This window comes from Armigeres subalbatus, chromosome 2 (assembly GCF_024139115.2).
Source record: "Armigeres subalbatus isolate Guangzhou_Male chromosome 2, GZ_Asu_2, whole genome shotgun sequence".
Classification (NCBI taxonomy): domain Eukaryota; kingdom Metazoa; phylum Arthropoda; class Insecta; order Diptera; family Culicidae; genus Armigeres; species Armigeres subalbatus.
This window is the reverse complement of record NC_085140.1, coordinates 9371743-9387912: the sequence shown is the minus strand read 5'-3', so window position 1 is coordinate 9387912 and position 16170 is coordinate 9371743. Positions and strand designations below refer to the sequence as shown.

At 41.8% G+C, this 16170-nt stretch overlaps 1 protein-coding gene across 1 annotated transcript in view; it reads right to left on the bottom strand.

The window, feature by feature from the left end:
• Window positions 1-14301: 14301 nt before the first annotated feature.
• Window positions 14302-16170, bottom strand: part of LOC134214014 (homeobox protein 5) — a 97981-nt gene continuing 96112 nt past the window's right edge. Inside the window, exon 5 of the mRNA XM_062693467.1 lies at window positions 14302-15528. Within this exon, the coding sequence (XP_062549451.1) occupies window positions 14884-15528 (645 nt within the window). The 3' untranslated portion in view covers window positions 14302-14883. The remainder of the gene's footprint in view (window positions 15529-16170) is intronic.

The window sequence follows — 16170 nt, the reverse complement described above, 5'->3', positions numbered from 1 at the left end:
TACAGCTTATGCCCATGGTTATACAAGAAATCTTTGAAGTAAAGCTTAAGAGTCTACACGCGTAACCAAAGGCCATTCAACCAGTTTCAAATATGCTACAAGCTCTTTGCGCTTCTTAGAATTGAACGTGTTCACAGTATATGCTTCGGGTAATGCAAAAATCCCTGAAATGAGGTCTTAGTCATCCGAGAAATCTCTGGAGTAAAGCCTAAAGATCTACTCGCGTAACCAAAGGCCTATTATGCATATTCAAATACGGTACATGCTCTTCGTGGTACTTAGCATAGAATGCGTTCACAGTATATGTTCCGAGTCATCCAAGAAATCTCTGGAGTAAGTCCTTAAGGTCTACACTGTAACCATGGGTCTATGGACTTGTCTCAAAAGTGGTACATGCTCTTTGCGCATCTTGATATCAAATGTGATCACTACATATGTTCTGCGCTATCGAAGAAATCTCTCGGACAAGTCTTCTGGCTACTTCATTGCATATGTTGATGGTCATCCAAGAAAATCCTGGAAAGGCCTTCAGGGCTACACGCGTAACCAGAGATCTTTTAGATTGTTTCAAAAGTGGTACATGCCCTTTGTGGTACATAGAAAAGAGCGCTTTCATTGCATATGTTGATGGTCATCCAAGAAAATCCTGGAAAAGGCCTTAAGATCTACACGCGTAACCAAAGATCTTTCAGATTTTTTCAAAAGTGTTACACGCCCTTTGTAGTACATAGAATAGATTGCGTCCATTGCATAGGTTCATGGTCATCCAAGAAAACCCTGGAATAGGCCTTTAAATCTGCTTGGGTACCCAGAGATCTTTTGGCTTGTTTCAAAAGTGGTACATGCCCTTTGTGCTACATAGAATAGAATACGTCCATTGTATATGTTTATGATGTTCCGAGAAAATGCTAGAATAGGCCTCAGGATCTTCACACGTAACCAGATACCTTTCGGGTTGTTTCAAAAGTGACATATGCCCTTTGAGGTACATAGAATATACCGCTTTCATTGCATATGTTCATGGGTATCCAAGAGAACAATTGAACAATCCTCAAGAACTTCACGCGTAACCAGAGTTCTTTCGCCCTATTTGAATAGTTATACATTCCTTTTATGGTACGTAGAATAGAATGCATCCATTTCAAATGTTCATGGTCATCCAAGAAAACCCTGAAGTAAGGCATTAGGATCTACACCAGAGATATATCAGCCTGTTTTAAATTTGGTACATGCCTTTGGTGCCCATGAATAAAATGCGTTCATGGCATATGCTAATGGTCATCCTATAAATTTATGGAGTAAGACTTCTAAGTTTTCGATGGGACACCACTCGATACGGAAGCAACGCACAACTGTCATTTTTATTATTTCACGCATGCTGTAACGCAGCAAAGCTAAATCAACAAAAATGACAGTTGTGCGCCGCCTCCGTATCGATTGGTGTGCCCCCGAAAACGCGAGCATTTTGAAACTTGGATTCCGTGAGGAGTGTCCTTAATCTAATTTTAATATGGTACATGATCTTTGCGATATTAGCCCGTTTTTTCCCTCGCGTTCACGGCGTGAAGTTGTATCGTTCCAATTAATTTACATTTTGCATTTCCAAAGAATAGACAACTTTATATTAGTGATATGAAAGAAGTTTGTATACTACCTGGGACTAACAACAACAAGACAACAATAACTATTTGGAATGCTAATATATCAAGATAAGGTTTCACATCTTGTTTATTCTTCAATAACTGCCCAGAGCTAATGACAACAACTTGAACTACTTGAAATCATTCCTATATGGAGTTCACAGACTACCTAGTACCATGGCGAAAACAAAAACTACAGCAGACGTTCGATAACTGCAAGTCATTTAACTGCAATGCTTTTTAACTGCAATTCGATATTTGCAACAGTTTTACAGTTATCGGACCGCTAAACTTCAAACCGATGTCAGACTCAATGACAGCTGCATTGCGCTGCACATTTAGATGCACTTTTATTGCATCTGACAACCGTTTGACGTCTAGAGTGCGTTGCAGTTATCGAACGGCATTCGATAACTGAAAAGTAAACATTTTGCAGTTATCAAACAGCTACTGTACTAGGAATGCGTACATTCACTCAGATGAGGTTGACCCGATTTCGTCACTCCCAGATTTTGTCTACCCCTGATTTTGCCTAATCCGATTTTATCACGTTTTCGACCCAATTTCGACAAAAAAATACGGATTCCATTCACGTATTTTGCCTTGCCTTCATTACGGAGCCCACGACAATGGAATTAACTACTTAAAATACAAACATATACCAAGATGGGGTCACAAAACTTGTTTATTCTTCGATAACTGCCTCCATTACGGAGATTGATCTAAAGAACTTCGGTGGGGTTTGATCCCACGAAACCAGTACACTAGACAAGTGTTTTCTCTACTAAGCTACGAAGGACCTCCGTCGTCCTCCGCAGCTTAGCGGGTACTGATGAAACCAAATTCACAGCACCGGGCATGTAGCCGAACTCTCGCAATACATTTTCAGAACTAACTCTCTCAAATGTATTTTTGTACACAATGTCAACCAAGTAGGATGAGTATTTAGTATTGTCCGGCTCCTACACACTTGCTTCATCACCAACGGCGCTCGATGAAGTAGGGTTGTGTGAGATTGTGCCAGTTGGTCGTCAGATCCCAATCCGACCACATAAGCGAAGAGAGATCGCCTTTCGAGTTCAGTACATTCAAAGTTAATTGCCTATGTTCCGGGTATTGAACCACCCGGAGTGGAAATTAATTACTATGTCTGAAACTCGATTATGCATATGCACAACATGTGATAGATTAAGTTCGAAAAAAGTATTGGAGGAAAACATCTACCTTCCGTCCTTCCCAGTTATTCTTCAATAATTGCATCCGTTACGGAGGTTGATCCACCGACCTTGACTCTATGGAGTTCGTAGACTACCTGGAGCCCACGACAACAACAAGAACTACTTGGAATACAAACATATACCAAAAAAGGGTCACGCTACTTGTTTATTCTTCGATAACTACCTCCATTACGGAGAATAATCCGAAGATCTTGACTGTATGGAGTTCGTAAACTACTTGGGACTCAGGACAACTACAAGAACTACGTGGAACACAAACATATATCAAGAAAGGGTCACAAAACTTGTTTATTCTTCAAACGCTGCCTCCGTTACCGAGGTCGATCCCCAGACCTTGACTCTATGGAGTTCGTAGACTACCTGGAGTCCTCGACAACAACAAGAACTACTTGGAATACACACATATACCAAGAAGGGGTCAGACAACTTGTTTATTATTCAATAATTGCCTCTATTACGGTGGTTGATCCACAGACCTTGAATCTATGGAGTTCGTAGACTACCTGGAGCCCACGACAACAAGAACTACTTGGAATACAAACATATACCAAGAAGGGGTAACAAAACTTGTTTATTCTTCAATAACTGCCTCCATTACGAAGATTGATCCACAGCCCTTGACTCTATGGAGTTCTTAGACTCCCTGTAACCAATGACAACAAGAACTACTTAGAATACAAAGAAATACCATGAAAGCGTCACACGACTTGTTTATTCTTCAATAACTGCATCCGTTACCAAGGTCGAACCCCATACCTTGACTCTATGGAGTTCGTAGACTAACTGGAGTCCTCGACAACAACAAGAACTACTTGGAATACACACATATACCAAGAAGGGGTCACGCAACTTGTTTATTCTTCGATAACTGCCTCCATTACGGAGATAGATCCGAAGATCTTGACTGTATGGAGTTCGTAGACTACCTGGAACTCACGACAACAACAAGAACTACATGAAATACAAACATATACCAAGAAGGGGTCACACAACTTGTTTATTCTTCAATAACTGCTTCCATTACGGAGGTTGATCCAGCGACCTTGAATCTATGGAGTTCGTAGACTACCTGGAGCCAACGACAACAACAAGAACTACTTGAAATACAAACATATATCAAGAAGGGGTCACAAAACTTGTTTATTCTTCAAACGCTGCCTCCGTTATCGAGGTCGATCCCCAGACCTTGACTCTATGGAGTTCGTAGACTACCTGGAGGCCTCGACAACAACAAGAACCACTTGGAATACACACATATACCAAGAAGGGGTCAGGCAACTTGTTTATTCTTCGATAACTGCCTCCATTACGGAGATTGATCCGAAGATCTTGACTGTATGGAGTTTGTAGACTACCTGGAACTCACGACAATAACAAGAACTACATGAAATACAAACATATACCAAGAAGAGGTCACGCAACTGGTTTATTCTTCGATAAACGCCTCCATTACGGAGATTGTTCCGAAGACCTTGACTGTATGGAGTTCGTAGACTACCTGGAACTCACGACAACAACAAGAACTACATGAAAAACAAACATATGCCAAGAAGGGGTCACAAAACATGTTTATTCATCAATAACTGCCTCCATTACGGAGGTTGATTCACCGACCTTGAATCTATGAAGTTCGTAGACTACCTAGAGCCCACGACAACAACAAGAACTACTTGGTATACAAACATATGCCAAGAAGGGGTCACACAACTTGTTTATTCTTCGATAACTGCCTCCATTACGGAGATTGATTCGAAGACCTTGACTGTGTGGAGTTCGTAGACTACCTGGAACTCACGACAACAACAGGAACTACTTGGAATACAAACATATACTAAGAAGGGGTCATGCATCTTGTTTATTCTTGGATAACTGCCTCCATCACGGAGATTGATCCGAAGACCTTGACTGTATGGAGTTCGTAGACTACCTGGAACTCACGACAACAACAAGAACTACATGAAAAACAGATATATATCAAGAAGGGGTCACACAACTTGTTTATTCTTCATTAACTGCCTCCATTACGGAGGTTGATCCACAGACCTTGAATTTATGGAGTTTGTAGACTACCTGGAACCAATTACAACAACAATAATTACTTGGAATACAAACAAATACCAAGAAAGGGTCACACAACTTGTTTATTCTTCAATAACTGCCTCCGTTACTGAGGTTGATCCACAGATCTTGACTCTATGGAGTTCGTAGACTACCTGAAGCCCACGACAACAACAAGAACTACTTAGAATACAAACATATACCAAGAAGGGGTCACGCAACTTGTTTATTCTTCGTTAACTGCCTCCATTACGGAGATTGATCCGAAGACCTTGACTGTATGGAGTTCGTAGACTACCTGGAATCAATGACAGCAACAAGAACTTCTTGGAATGCAAACATGTTTTAAGAAAAGGTCATTGAATTACCCGGAACATATACTGTGAAAGCATTATATGCTAAGCACCATAAAGAGCATGTACCGTTTTTGAATTTACACGATAGACCTTTGGTTACGTTAGCAGACCATAAGATCTTATTCCAGGGATTTTTTGGATGACTTAGGCCTTACTCCAGAGGTTTTTAGAGACCCAGAATATATACTGTGAACACCGACTATTCTAAGAAGCGCAATGAGCATGTAATATATTTGAAACTGGTTGATAGTCCTTCGGTTACGTGTGTAGACTCTTAAGCCTTACTTCAAAGATTTCTTGTATAACCATGGACAAAAGATGTAAACCTTGACAATGGGCAAAAAGCATATGAGTTTCTGTTTCCAAAACTGTCAAAATTATCTAAATCGGTTGAAAATTGTTAAAGTTATGAAAATATCAATTTATGGGAACACGGGTACCCTGTCGGCCATCCACGTGGTAAAAAAAATCAGATGCCCCTCCCCACGTCCCTCCTCACTGTATCAACGTGTTTTTTTCACAGATGCTACATTTTATGGAGTTCTTAGATGTCACCGAGTTTCAGCTTTCAGCTATAAAAATTCAATGAAATATCACCACTTGAATTTGAAAAAGGAACACGGGTACCCCGTCGGCCGCATAAGGGTTAATCATTAAAGACTGCGTAGCCGTTTTAAGTTAAAATAACAATAAACAGTCGATCATTCGATAGTACATTATAGACACAGACAGTGATGGGAAATGTCAAAAAAATGTCATGGCAATTAGCAAATTAGTCTCATGACATCGAAATGACATTTCCCGTCACTGGACTTATAGATATATGTCCAGCCGAAGCTGGTTTCTGTTGATGCTACACAACAATAAATCGAGGTTTCGAGACGAGCTAATTTTCTGTTAAAATAATTACGATTGTGGACTGACAATCCTGGCTGTTATCGTCATCTGTATTTCTATAGGTGAGCTTTACAGTATATGTACAGCCGAAGTAAAGTGTTGTTGTTCCCGTAACACGGTAGATCACTTTGACGTAGTGTGTTGCGGTGTAAGATCTACCAAACAGAGCCCTAGCCTAATCCATTTTTCTAGCTAGGACAATAAGTTGTGGTAATTAAGGATTCATCGTATTTAGTCCTCGCTACCAACAGCAGTCTCAGAAATAAAACATAATTAATGTTACCTTGCAGACAGTTGAAAGACTCGAATTCCTTTTGTTTGAGGCTAAACTGTATGCAGCGGAAACAACTTTTCAAGCAATTAGTTAAAAAAAACCTCGGTACCCGGTCCTAGGCTGAACTGACTGCTGGAAAAATCGAGTTAGGGGTTTAAATACGTACTAACTCTTCTTGAACTGGTGAACAATGGTAGAGAGAGGAAAACACGGAAGTTCTTATAACTAAACAAATTCTCTTGTTTGAAATGGTCTTGAAGACAGAGCTAAATCCCGGGTTTTAAGAGTTTCGCTGGTGATATTCTAGAAGTAAGGCAAGGATGTGGCTAGGGCTCCGATGCATGGCCAAAAATAGTATTACGGTTCTGTTTCCTCAAGAAAGGATTGATTTCCTATTGATAAGGGGCGCGCCTTCAATGGGATTGCTCTCTATGAAGGGTCTAAATAGCGGGACCTTGTTATGGTGGTCTTGAGAAAACAAAACAACAACTGTATTGAAACCGATACTGCATTGCTTCTCAATAGCACTGGAGTAATTCGACATGCACTTTAACACTAAGGATACGGGTAACGCTACAATAGATCTAATAATTGGTCGCAGTGGCACACCCGAACAGGAAAAAAAAAGTGTTGTTGTATACTACATTCGCCCTTTTTGCCTTTCTGTTCTTCGCTGGATCGTTCTGGAGTCTGATTCTGCTGAAAATCACAAACGTGGAGTGACAACAGATTATTTGGTCTTGATCAACTTCGGAGGTGACGCTGGTTTCTCTCATAGGTGAGCTGAACAGTATATGTTTAGCCGAAGCAGGCCAAATTCTTGAAACTACATCCTCGTATTCCTTCGCTTTTCAAATAATACACCATTTGTGAGACTCCACGATGACTTCCAAGGACTCGCAGACGTTGAAGACACTTTCGGCAAGGCTTAGAGGACTTCGCACCACATTTGGTAATATCCGACGGTTTGTTAACGAATTCAAGGAGGGAACAACAGTCAGTCAGATCAATGTTCTTATTGCGCGTCTCGATGAATCATGTCTATCGACGAAGCTAGTTGGGAGCTACAAGCACAAAAAACATTTGAGGAAAGTAAAGCTTTTCTCAAGGATCAAGCAGACTTTGAGTCCAACTTCTATGATGTGAAATCGTTTCTCCTAGACAAGCTGGCCGCATTGGGTACCAGCAAAGGTTGAAACCTTGGGGCTGACTTGTCTTCCTAATGCTGATTGCTTTAGATTCCAGTTCGATATTCCACGATTTTCTAACGATCAGCATTACACGAAACGAAACGGCGGAGTCTCATCGCCAAATTGTTCGATCCTTTGGGGTTGCTAGGTTTTTATGCAGCGCCTTTGGACTCTAGAGAATAATAATTTTCAGAGGATAGGCTGGGACAAACGACTACCGCAAATGGTGGGTGAGAAGTGGCGCAACTTTCACGAAACACTTCCGTTGTTAAACACGGTTCACGTACCTCGATGCGTTACCATAGCTGGAGCACGAAAAGTAGAATTTCACTGTTTCTCTGATGCACCAATGGTAGCTTACGGTGCTACGGTTTACGTGAGAAGCGAAGGGTAAAATGGCCAGGTTACCGCTCACCTACTTACGTCGAAATCGAAGGTTGCTCCACTGGCAATTCAATCACTGCCTCGTTTGGAATTGTGCGGAGCACTTCTTGCCGCACAACTATGGGAAAGAATATCAAAGGCAGTAAAACTGAATCTAAATGTTTCGTTCTGGACGGATTCAACGTGCGTGCTGCAGTGGATAAAATTTTCACCTGCAACTTGGACAACCTTTGTGGCGAACAGAGCTAAAATCCAGTCCTTGACAGAAGGCTACAGCTGGGCTCATGTTTCGGGAAAAACAAATTCTGCAGATTTGATATCCCGGGGAATTCTTCCCAGCGAAATTCTGAATAACGAGCTCTGGTGGAATGGACCGAGTTGGTTGAAAACACCCAAGGAACAATGGAGAACCAGTCCAATATCAGCGCAAACACCTCAAGAGATGCGAATGACAGCCGTTGCATGTACTGCTCAAAAATTTCCTTTGATTCGGATTACGTAGAAAGGTTTTCGGATTACAACAAGCCTATTCGTTGTACGGCTTACTGGCTACGACTAATTGCAAGACAAAGCAGTGGTGCAGCATGCAGAGAAGGCTCTCTATCAAAGCTGCTTCACGCTGGACCTCAACTTATGCTTGCTTCAGTACGACAACATTTTTGGCAACTAGGCGGTAGAAAAGTCGCTAGGAAGGTTGTTCATCACTGCCAACGTTGCTTTCGAGCTAAACCATCTCACATTGAACAGCAAATGGGTGAATTACCATCTTCCAGAGTAACTGTCTCGAGACCCTTCTCCAAAACTGGCATAGACTATTTCGGTCCGGTCTACATCAAGCACAAATTTTGTTGGAGCACGGATTACCACCGCTTGTCGGAATTTTACTTGCGCAAACGGATCCAATGTAAAACGAAGGCACGGGTCCAAGCAAAGATCGTAACTGCATCAGTATGTACAAATAGCGCTGAGAAGCACTGTGGAATTTAAAATAGCTTCGGGTAGTAATAAAAAAAAAACTTCCTTCAGCAAAGAGAGAAAAGAACCGCACAGTACAAGAGCACAATGCGGTCTCAATGGACATCAAAAAAACAAGATCATGCTGAGAGTAGCTTCGTTCGATTTCTGCCCGAGCAGAACACATGATTCACAAAAATTACAGCAACTTATATGTATTTGTATGACTAGATTTTGTCAAAATGAATCGCCTGCTTTGAGCGTGATTACAGCGGCACACAAGGAGTTAATATTCTGAAATCAGTATGGCGAAAGGCAACTAAGGTTAGATTTCTCAAAATTAAGCACCTCCATCGGAAAAATATTTGGTAGGCGTAGTAGCGGACACCTTCCTACATAACCGGTACCAAATACCTGTCATAAGACGAGTTTAAACAATCCCATTGAATTCCACCACTTAATTGTATCCTGACAGATACGTATTTCGACCTCAACAGTAAGGCCGTCTTCAGTGTCTTGTACTTGACTCGACTTGAAGAAAATGATCGCAGCTTACACTATTTATACTATGCGTAGGTATAATAATTTAACTAGGTACTTATCTTACTACGGTGCTTATTTCTACTCGCTTGATGCGCTTAATGCTTAGGTATAAACTTGAAGAGCCAGGAGCTACCATTTCCTTGATCTTTATTCAACAACCGCGTTTGTACCTGTCGGTAGATTTCCAAGCTCTCAGCAACATCAAGTTTCCACGGAGAAGAGACATTTCTTAAAATTTTAATGTTTGATGTCGTAATTGAATGATTGAATGATGTTCAGCTACCTTAGACCTAAACTCATAATTTAATCCCTTATCAGTTTCCCTCTTAGCCTTACTTACTTCTGCAATATGTTCTTTGAACCTTACATCTAACGATCTTTTTGTTTGACCTACATATACTTTATCACACTGTGAACAATTAATTTGATAAACCCCGGCCTTATTTAACATTTCTACTCTATCCTTTGTGGAGCCCAACAATGTCTTCAGTTGATTGCTTCTGCTGGAGAATACTAAATCGATGCCGAATTTCCTCAGTCGATGGCGTAGCTGGTGGGTGATGTGTCGATCATAGGGGACCGATACCCTCTTCAGCGGTTCATCGATCGGTGTCAGTGTTGTCAGTTCGTTTTCCCGTAGGTTCCTCTGCTTCTTGTTGATGATTGCTTGTATTGTTTTTTCCTTGTATCCATTTATCCTCGCTGTTTCCAAGATGTGTTGTAGCTCCTTCGTTTTTCCTTCTTCGCTCAGGGGAATCGTCTGCATCCTGTGGATCATGTGATGAAAAGCTGCCATTTTGTGCTGATACGAATGATTTGATGTGTATGGGATGACTCTCATTGTGTTGGTGGGCTTCCTGTAGATTTCGAAGTCTAATGTTGCATTTGTTCCCTTGATAACCAGTAGATCCAAGAAAGGTAATTTACCTTCCTTTTCCTCCTCGTGGGTGAATTTGATGTCTTTATGCACGTTGTTTATCGCTTCCAAAATCCTGGGTAGATCTTTCCGGTTGATGATGCTGAAAATGTCGTCCACGTATCTCCACCACTTCTCGGGTAGTACTCCTTGTTCCTCTAGGTTGTCCTCCAAATTCGCCATGAATAATTCGCACAAAACGGTGATAGCGGATTTCCATAGGTGCACCCTTCGTTTGTTTGTAGAAGCTTCCACGGAATGTAAAGTAGTTCTCATTCATGCATAATCTTGCAAGCTTGAGATACATCTTTACCTTTCCTCGCCATGTTGTATCCGTCCGTTGTCCTAGTAGCCAATCCTCCAAAAGGTTCAGAGCATCCTTCACTGGAACGCTTGGGAACAATGCCGCTACGTCGAATGATACCATGATGTCCTCTTCTCCGATGTTTCCTGATTCCAATATCCTCTTGGTGAACTCCTGGGTGTTTACAACTGATCTGCTGGGGAACGGCTTCGGCATACTCTGGAACTCCTTGACTAACCACTTGGCCAAGTTTTGTGTAAGGAATCCCACTGATGAAACTATTTCTCGCATCTCTGTACCTGGCTTATGTATCTTTGGTAGTCCTTTGATCCTTGGTAACACAGGGTTCGTCATTTTAACGCGGGCTTCTCCGATGATCGTCTTGCATTCCTTTATCGTTTTATCCGTAAGTCGGATTAGTCCGGGTAGTGGGTCCACTCTCAAATGCCTGTATGGTCCTCCGTTGATTTTTGTCGTCATCTGTTCATCGTAGTCCTCTTTGTCCATTATCACCACTGCGTTTCCTTTGTCCGCCTTCATGTAGTAAACTGGTTTCTCCTTTAACTCCTTTAAAATCCTCCTCTCGTCTTTGTTCGATGTCCCATGATGTCCTGCTTTGATGGCGTCTGCTACGATGTTTCTCACACTATTCTGGTCCCGCTGATCAACATTTCGTGAAATCTAGAGAGCTAGAGAGGTTGAACTTGGAGTGCTACAACCTGCACCCCAAGCTGGCAAAGGAGAACCAAGACTCTTTCGACATACTCCTAAATAAGGTACAGCGGGCTGAAGAGTGTGAAGCGGACGGGAAGAGGAGACTGCACAGGAAGAAATTGACTATTCTACGAGGGAAATCAGCGACGGAAGGTAGAACGACTAACCCCACAGTACAAATGATTGAGGGATTCGTTGTTAACCGTTCGACACAGCAGTTTACGGAGGAACAATTAGCACACCTCAACAAGGGGTTAGGGTATGCGACAACCCAGAAAGCGGATCTAGAGCAGATAATCGTGGATACTGAGACAGCGATTTCACGAAATGTTGATCAGCGTGACCAGAATAGTGTGAGAAACATCGTAGCAGACGCCATCAAAGCAGGACATCATGGGACATCGAACAAAGACGAGAGGAGGATTTTAAAGGAGTTAAAGGAGAAACCAGTTTACTACATGAAGGCGGACAAAGGAAACGCAGTGGTGATAATGGACAAAGAGGACTACGATGAACAGATGACGACAAAAATCAACGGAGGACCATACAGGCATTTGAGAGTGGACCCACTACCCGGACTAATCCGACTTACGGATAAAACGATAAAGGAATGCAAGACGATCATCGGAGAAGCCCGCGTTAAAATGACGAACCCTGTGTTACCAAGGATCAAAGGACTACCAAAGATACATAAGCCAGGTACAGAGATGCGAGAAATAGTTTCATCAGTGGGATCCCCTACACAAAACTTGGCCAAGTGGTTAGTCAAGGAGTTCCAGAGTATGCCGAAGCCGTTCCCCAGCAGATCAGTTGTAAACACCCAGGAGTTCACCAAGAGGATATTGGAATCAGGAAACATCGGAGAAGAGGACATCATGGTATCATTCGACGTAGCGGCATTGTTCCCAAGCGTTCCAGTGAAGGATGCTCTGAACCTTTTGGAGGATTGGCTACTAGGACAACGGACGAATACAACATGGCGAGGAAAGGTAAAGATGTATCTCAAGCTTGCAAGATTATGCATGAATGAGAACTACTTTACATTCCGTGGAAGCTTCTACAAACAAACGAAGGGTGCACCTATGGGAAATCCGCTATCACCGTTTTTGTGCGAATTATTCATGGCGAATTTGGAGGACAACCTAGAGGAACAAGGAGTACTACCAGAGAAGTGGTGGAGATACGTGGACGACATTTTCAGCATCATCAACCGGAAAGATCTACCCAGGATTTTGGAAGCGATAAACAACGTGCATAAAGACATCAAATTCACCCACGAGGAGGAAATGGAAGGTAAATTACTTTTTTTGGATCTACTGGTTAACAAGGGAACAAATGCAACATTAGACTTCGAAATCTACAGGAAACCCACCAACACAATGAGAGTCATCCCAAACACACCAAATTATTCGTATCAGCAGAAAATGGCGGCTTTTTATCACATGATCCACAGGATCCAGACGATCCCCCTGAGCGAAGAAGGAAAAACGAAGGAGCTACAACACATCTTGGAAACAGCGAGGATAAATGGATACAAGGAAAAAACAATACAAGCAATCATCAACAAGAAGCAGAGGAACCTACGGAAAAACGAACTGACAACACTAACACCGATCGATGAACCGCTGAAGAGGGTATCGGTCCCCTATGATCGACACATCACCCACCAGCTACGCCATCGACTGAGGAAATTCGGCATCGATTTAGTATTCTCCAGCAGAAGCAATCAACTGAAGACATTGTTGGGCTCCACAAAGGATAGAGTAGAAATGTTAAATAAGGCGGGGGTTTATCAAATTAATTGTTCACAGTGTGATAAAGTATATGTAGGTCAAACAAAAAGATCGTTAGATGTAAGGTTCAAAGAACATATTGCAGAAGTAAGTAAGGCTAAGAGGGAAACTGATAAGGGATTAAATTATGAGTTTAGGTCTAAGGTAGCTGAACATGTATATCAGGAAAATCATTCAATTACGACATCAAACATTAAAATTTTAAGAAATGTCTCTTCTCCGTGGAAACTTGATGTTGCTGAGAGCTTGGAAATCTACCGACAGGTACAAACGCGGTTGTTGAATAAAGATCAAGGAAATGGTAGCTCCTGGCTCTTCAAGTTTATACCTAAGCATTAAGCGCATCAAGCGAGTAGAAATAAGCACCGTAGTAAGATAAGTACCTAGTTAAATTATTATACCTACGCATAGTATAAATAGTGTAAGCTGCGATCATTTTCTTCAAGTCGAGTCAAGTACAAGACACTGAAGACGGCCTTACTGTTGAGGTCGAAATACGTATCTGTCAGGATACAATTAAGTGGTGGAATTCAATGGGATTGTTTAAACTCGTCTTATGACAGGTGAAAACATTCCACTAAAAAGCTCAAAATAATTTTTTTTTTTTTTATCAAAAAGGTACCAAATAGTTTTTCATGAAAAGTTCCTAATTTTGAGAAAACCCGCGTTAGATGTCTTTCGCCATACAAATTTCTTGCGGTTAACTTTCGCTGGCTATTTTCGCATATACGATAGCGCCTGGAAGTGGAAGCGGCGAGTAGCAAATCAGCCACTGCCAATAATTCATTGAGTTGCTGCAACCAGATTCACTTAACTTGTGCTGCTTGAGAGGTCCCGGTCAAGAAAATTTTCGAGAGGGAAATTATTTCGAATTTTCTAGACATGAAAAAATCACAGCGCAGTTAATAACTCTGCGAAAGTACTTGATGATGAAGATTTCGTGGTTTCGTTTCCAGCGCAAAAGTATTCTTCCAACCAGCAAAAGCATGTGTCACGTATACAAGAGTGATGAAGCAATGAATAAAACAAATTCAAAATGGTTAATCATTTTCGGAATTACATTTATTTGGCTTCCATACCTACAATCGAATAAAGTTCTAAACTTTGGGTACTTTGCATTTTTCATAGATCAGTTCCATTAAATATGGTTTAGTTGTTATTTATTTGTTCAATAAGTTATTATGCGATATAGTTACACTGATGATCGTACTTAAAACTTTATACAGTAAATAGTCGAGGATGAAGCGATATTTGTTACATCGGCTTCGAATACGCTTCTATACAGACGATAAGAACTTGTCTAAAACCTTCAAAGGGTAGCTACAGCGTTTATGTACAGTGTCAAGGAACTGCCTCAAATTTCTTTGGCTATGCGCTATTTTTTAGGGTTGCTTTAAAACCGTTTTGAGATGCTTGTACAAATTTACATCTTTTGACTTAACATGCTAAGGTGCCTTATAGCTAACAAGTTTATTTTTGTTTAAAATTAAGGAATGATTGAAAACGATTCTATTTTTTTTTTTTTTTTGCTAAACAGGCAAAGAGATCTGTACACACATTATCGATTGAATGGGACAACTTTATTCGCCCTATATTTATTCCGATTCCAGCTCGCTGTCAGGTCACGTGACATTGATCTCCTCGTCCGAGTCATCCGAGTTGGACTCGTACTCATCATAGTACATCCCGGACGACATATTGTCGGAGGATGAGCAGCTGTTGGAGCGGGCGTTGAAAACAGCTCCACTTGCGGCACCGGCTGCCAACAGGAGCTCTCGGTCACGATCCGAATTAGCATAGAAACTGTTCATCAAAGAGGGCCGCGGTTGTTGCTGTTGGGGTTGCTGATGAACGTTGACCGGGTTACCGCTGATGTCATCGAACTCGTACTTGAACTCGACGCCTCCCACGATTGGCGCTTTGGAAAGTTCGAATTTCGGTTTGAAGTTGATCAGAGCGGATGTTTTCGGGATTCCTGTTCCCACCAGCAGGGGAGGTTTGGACGATTGAGGGGACGGTGAGGACTGCTGCTGGGGAGAATGCGCCTGCTGCGGGTGCTGCATCTGTTGGTCTGATATGGTGGGTGGTGGCGTTGGTGATGGGGGTGGCGAAAGCGACTGCTGGCGATCGGTGCGCGCGTCCGACAAGTCCGGGTTGGGATTGTTTTTGTTGGGAAGAGTCTGGTCGCGAGATCCTCCGCTGGCAAGGAGCTCGCGTTCCTTCGAGTTGCGCCACTTCATGCGACGGTTTTGAAACCATATTTTAACCTGAAATTGGAAATGAACGTTCGTAAAATTTTTTTGTCTATCAAATTTGTCAATAAAACAAGCTAAAAAGAAATAAATCCTTCATTTTTCCACAGGTTGCAAATTTAAATTTCCTACTGCTAATGAGATCTCCACTAGTTCAAGCTTATGTCATTTCTTTTATACATATTCCTACTGCACGAACTCTCACAACACTTTAAATTTTGTCACTCGTGTCATAAATATTATCGCAAATATATCTGCACAATCATACGTTTGGGTAATCAAGAGAAAACGAAAGTGCTTCTAAACTCTGCAATATTAGCAATGCGCTTTGCCATCGGTGCCTTATTTAGCCGAAGGCAACGATAAAGGCAGTGGGCGAATGCATGAGACATACACACTTTTCGCCTCACCACACCAATGTTGCGTCCATACGATGAACGTGAAATCGAGAAGGACGTAAGTGTGTCGACGTTTAACTACAATTTAAAGCAAAGTGTGTATTTGGTGATTATACATTCCGAGCGAAAGAGGTCCTGTCAGCAGCAGACTCAGAGTCGGCACGCGTGCGGCATATGTGTGGGAAAAGGGCCCTTCCAGCTGCCGCCGTGCCGACACCAAAGAGGATTGAAGATGTCGTCTTGGGTTGTTGTTTTCTCT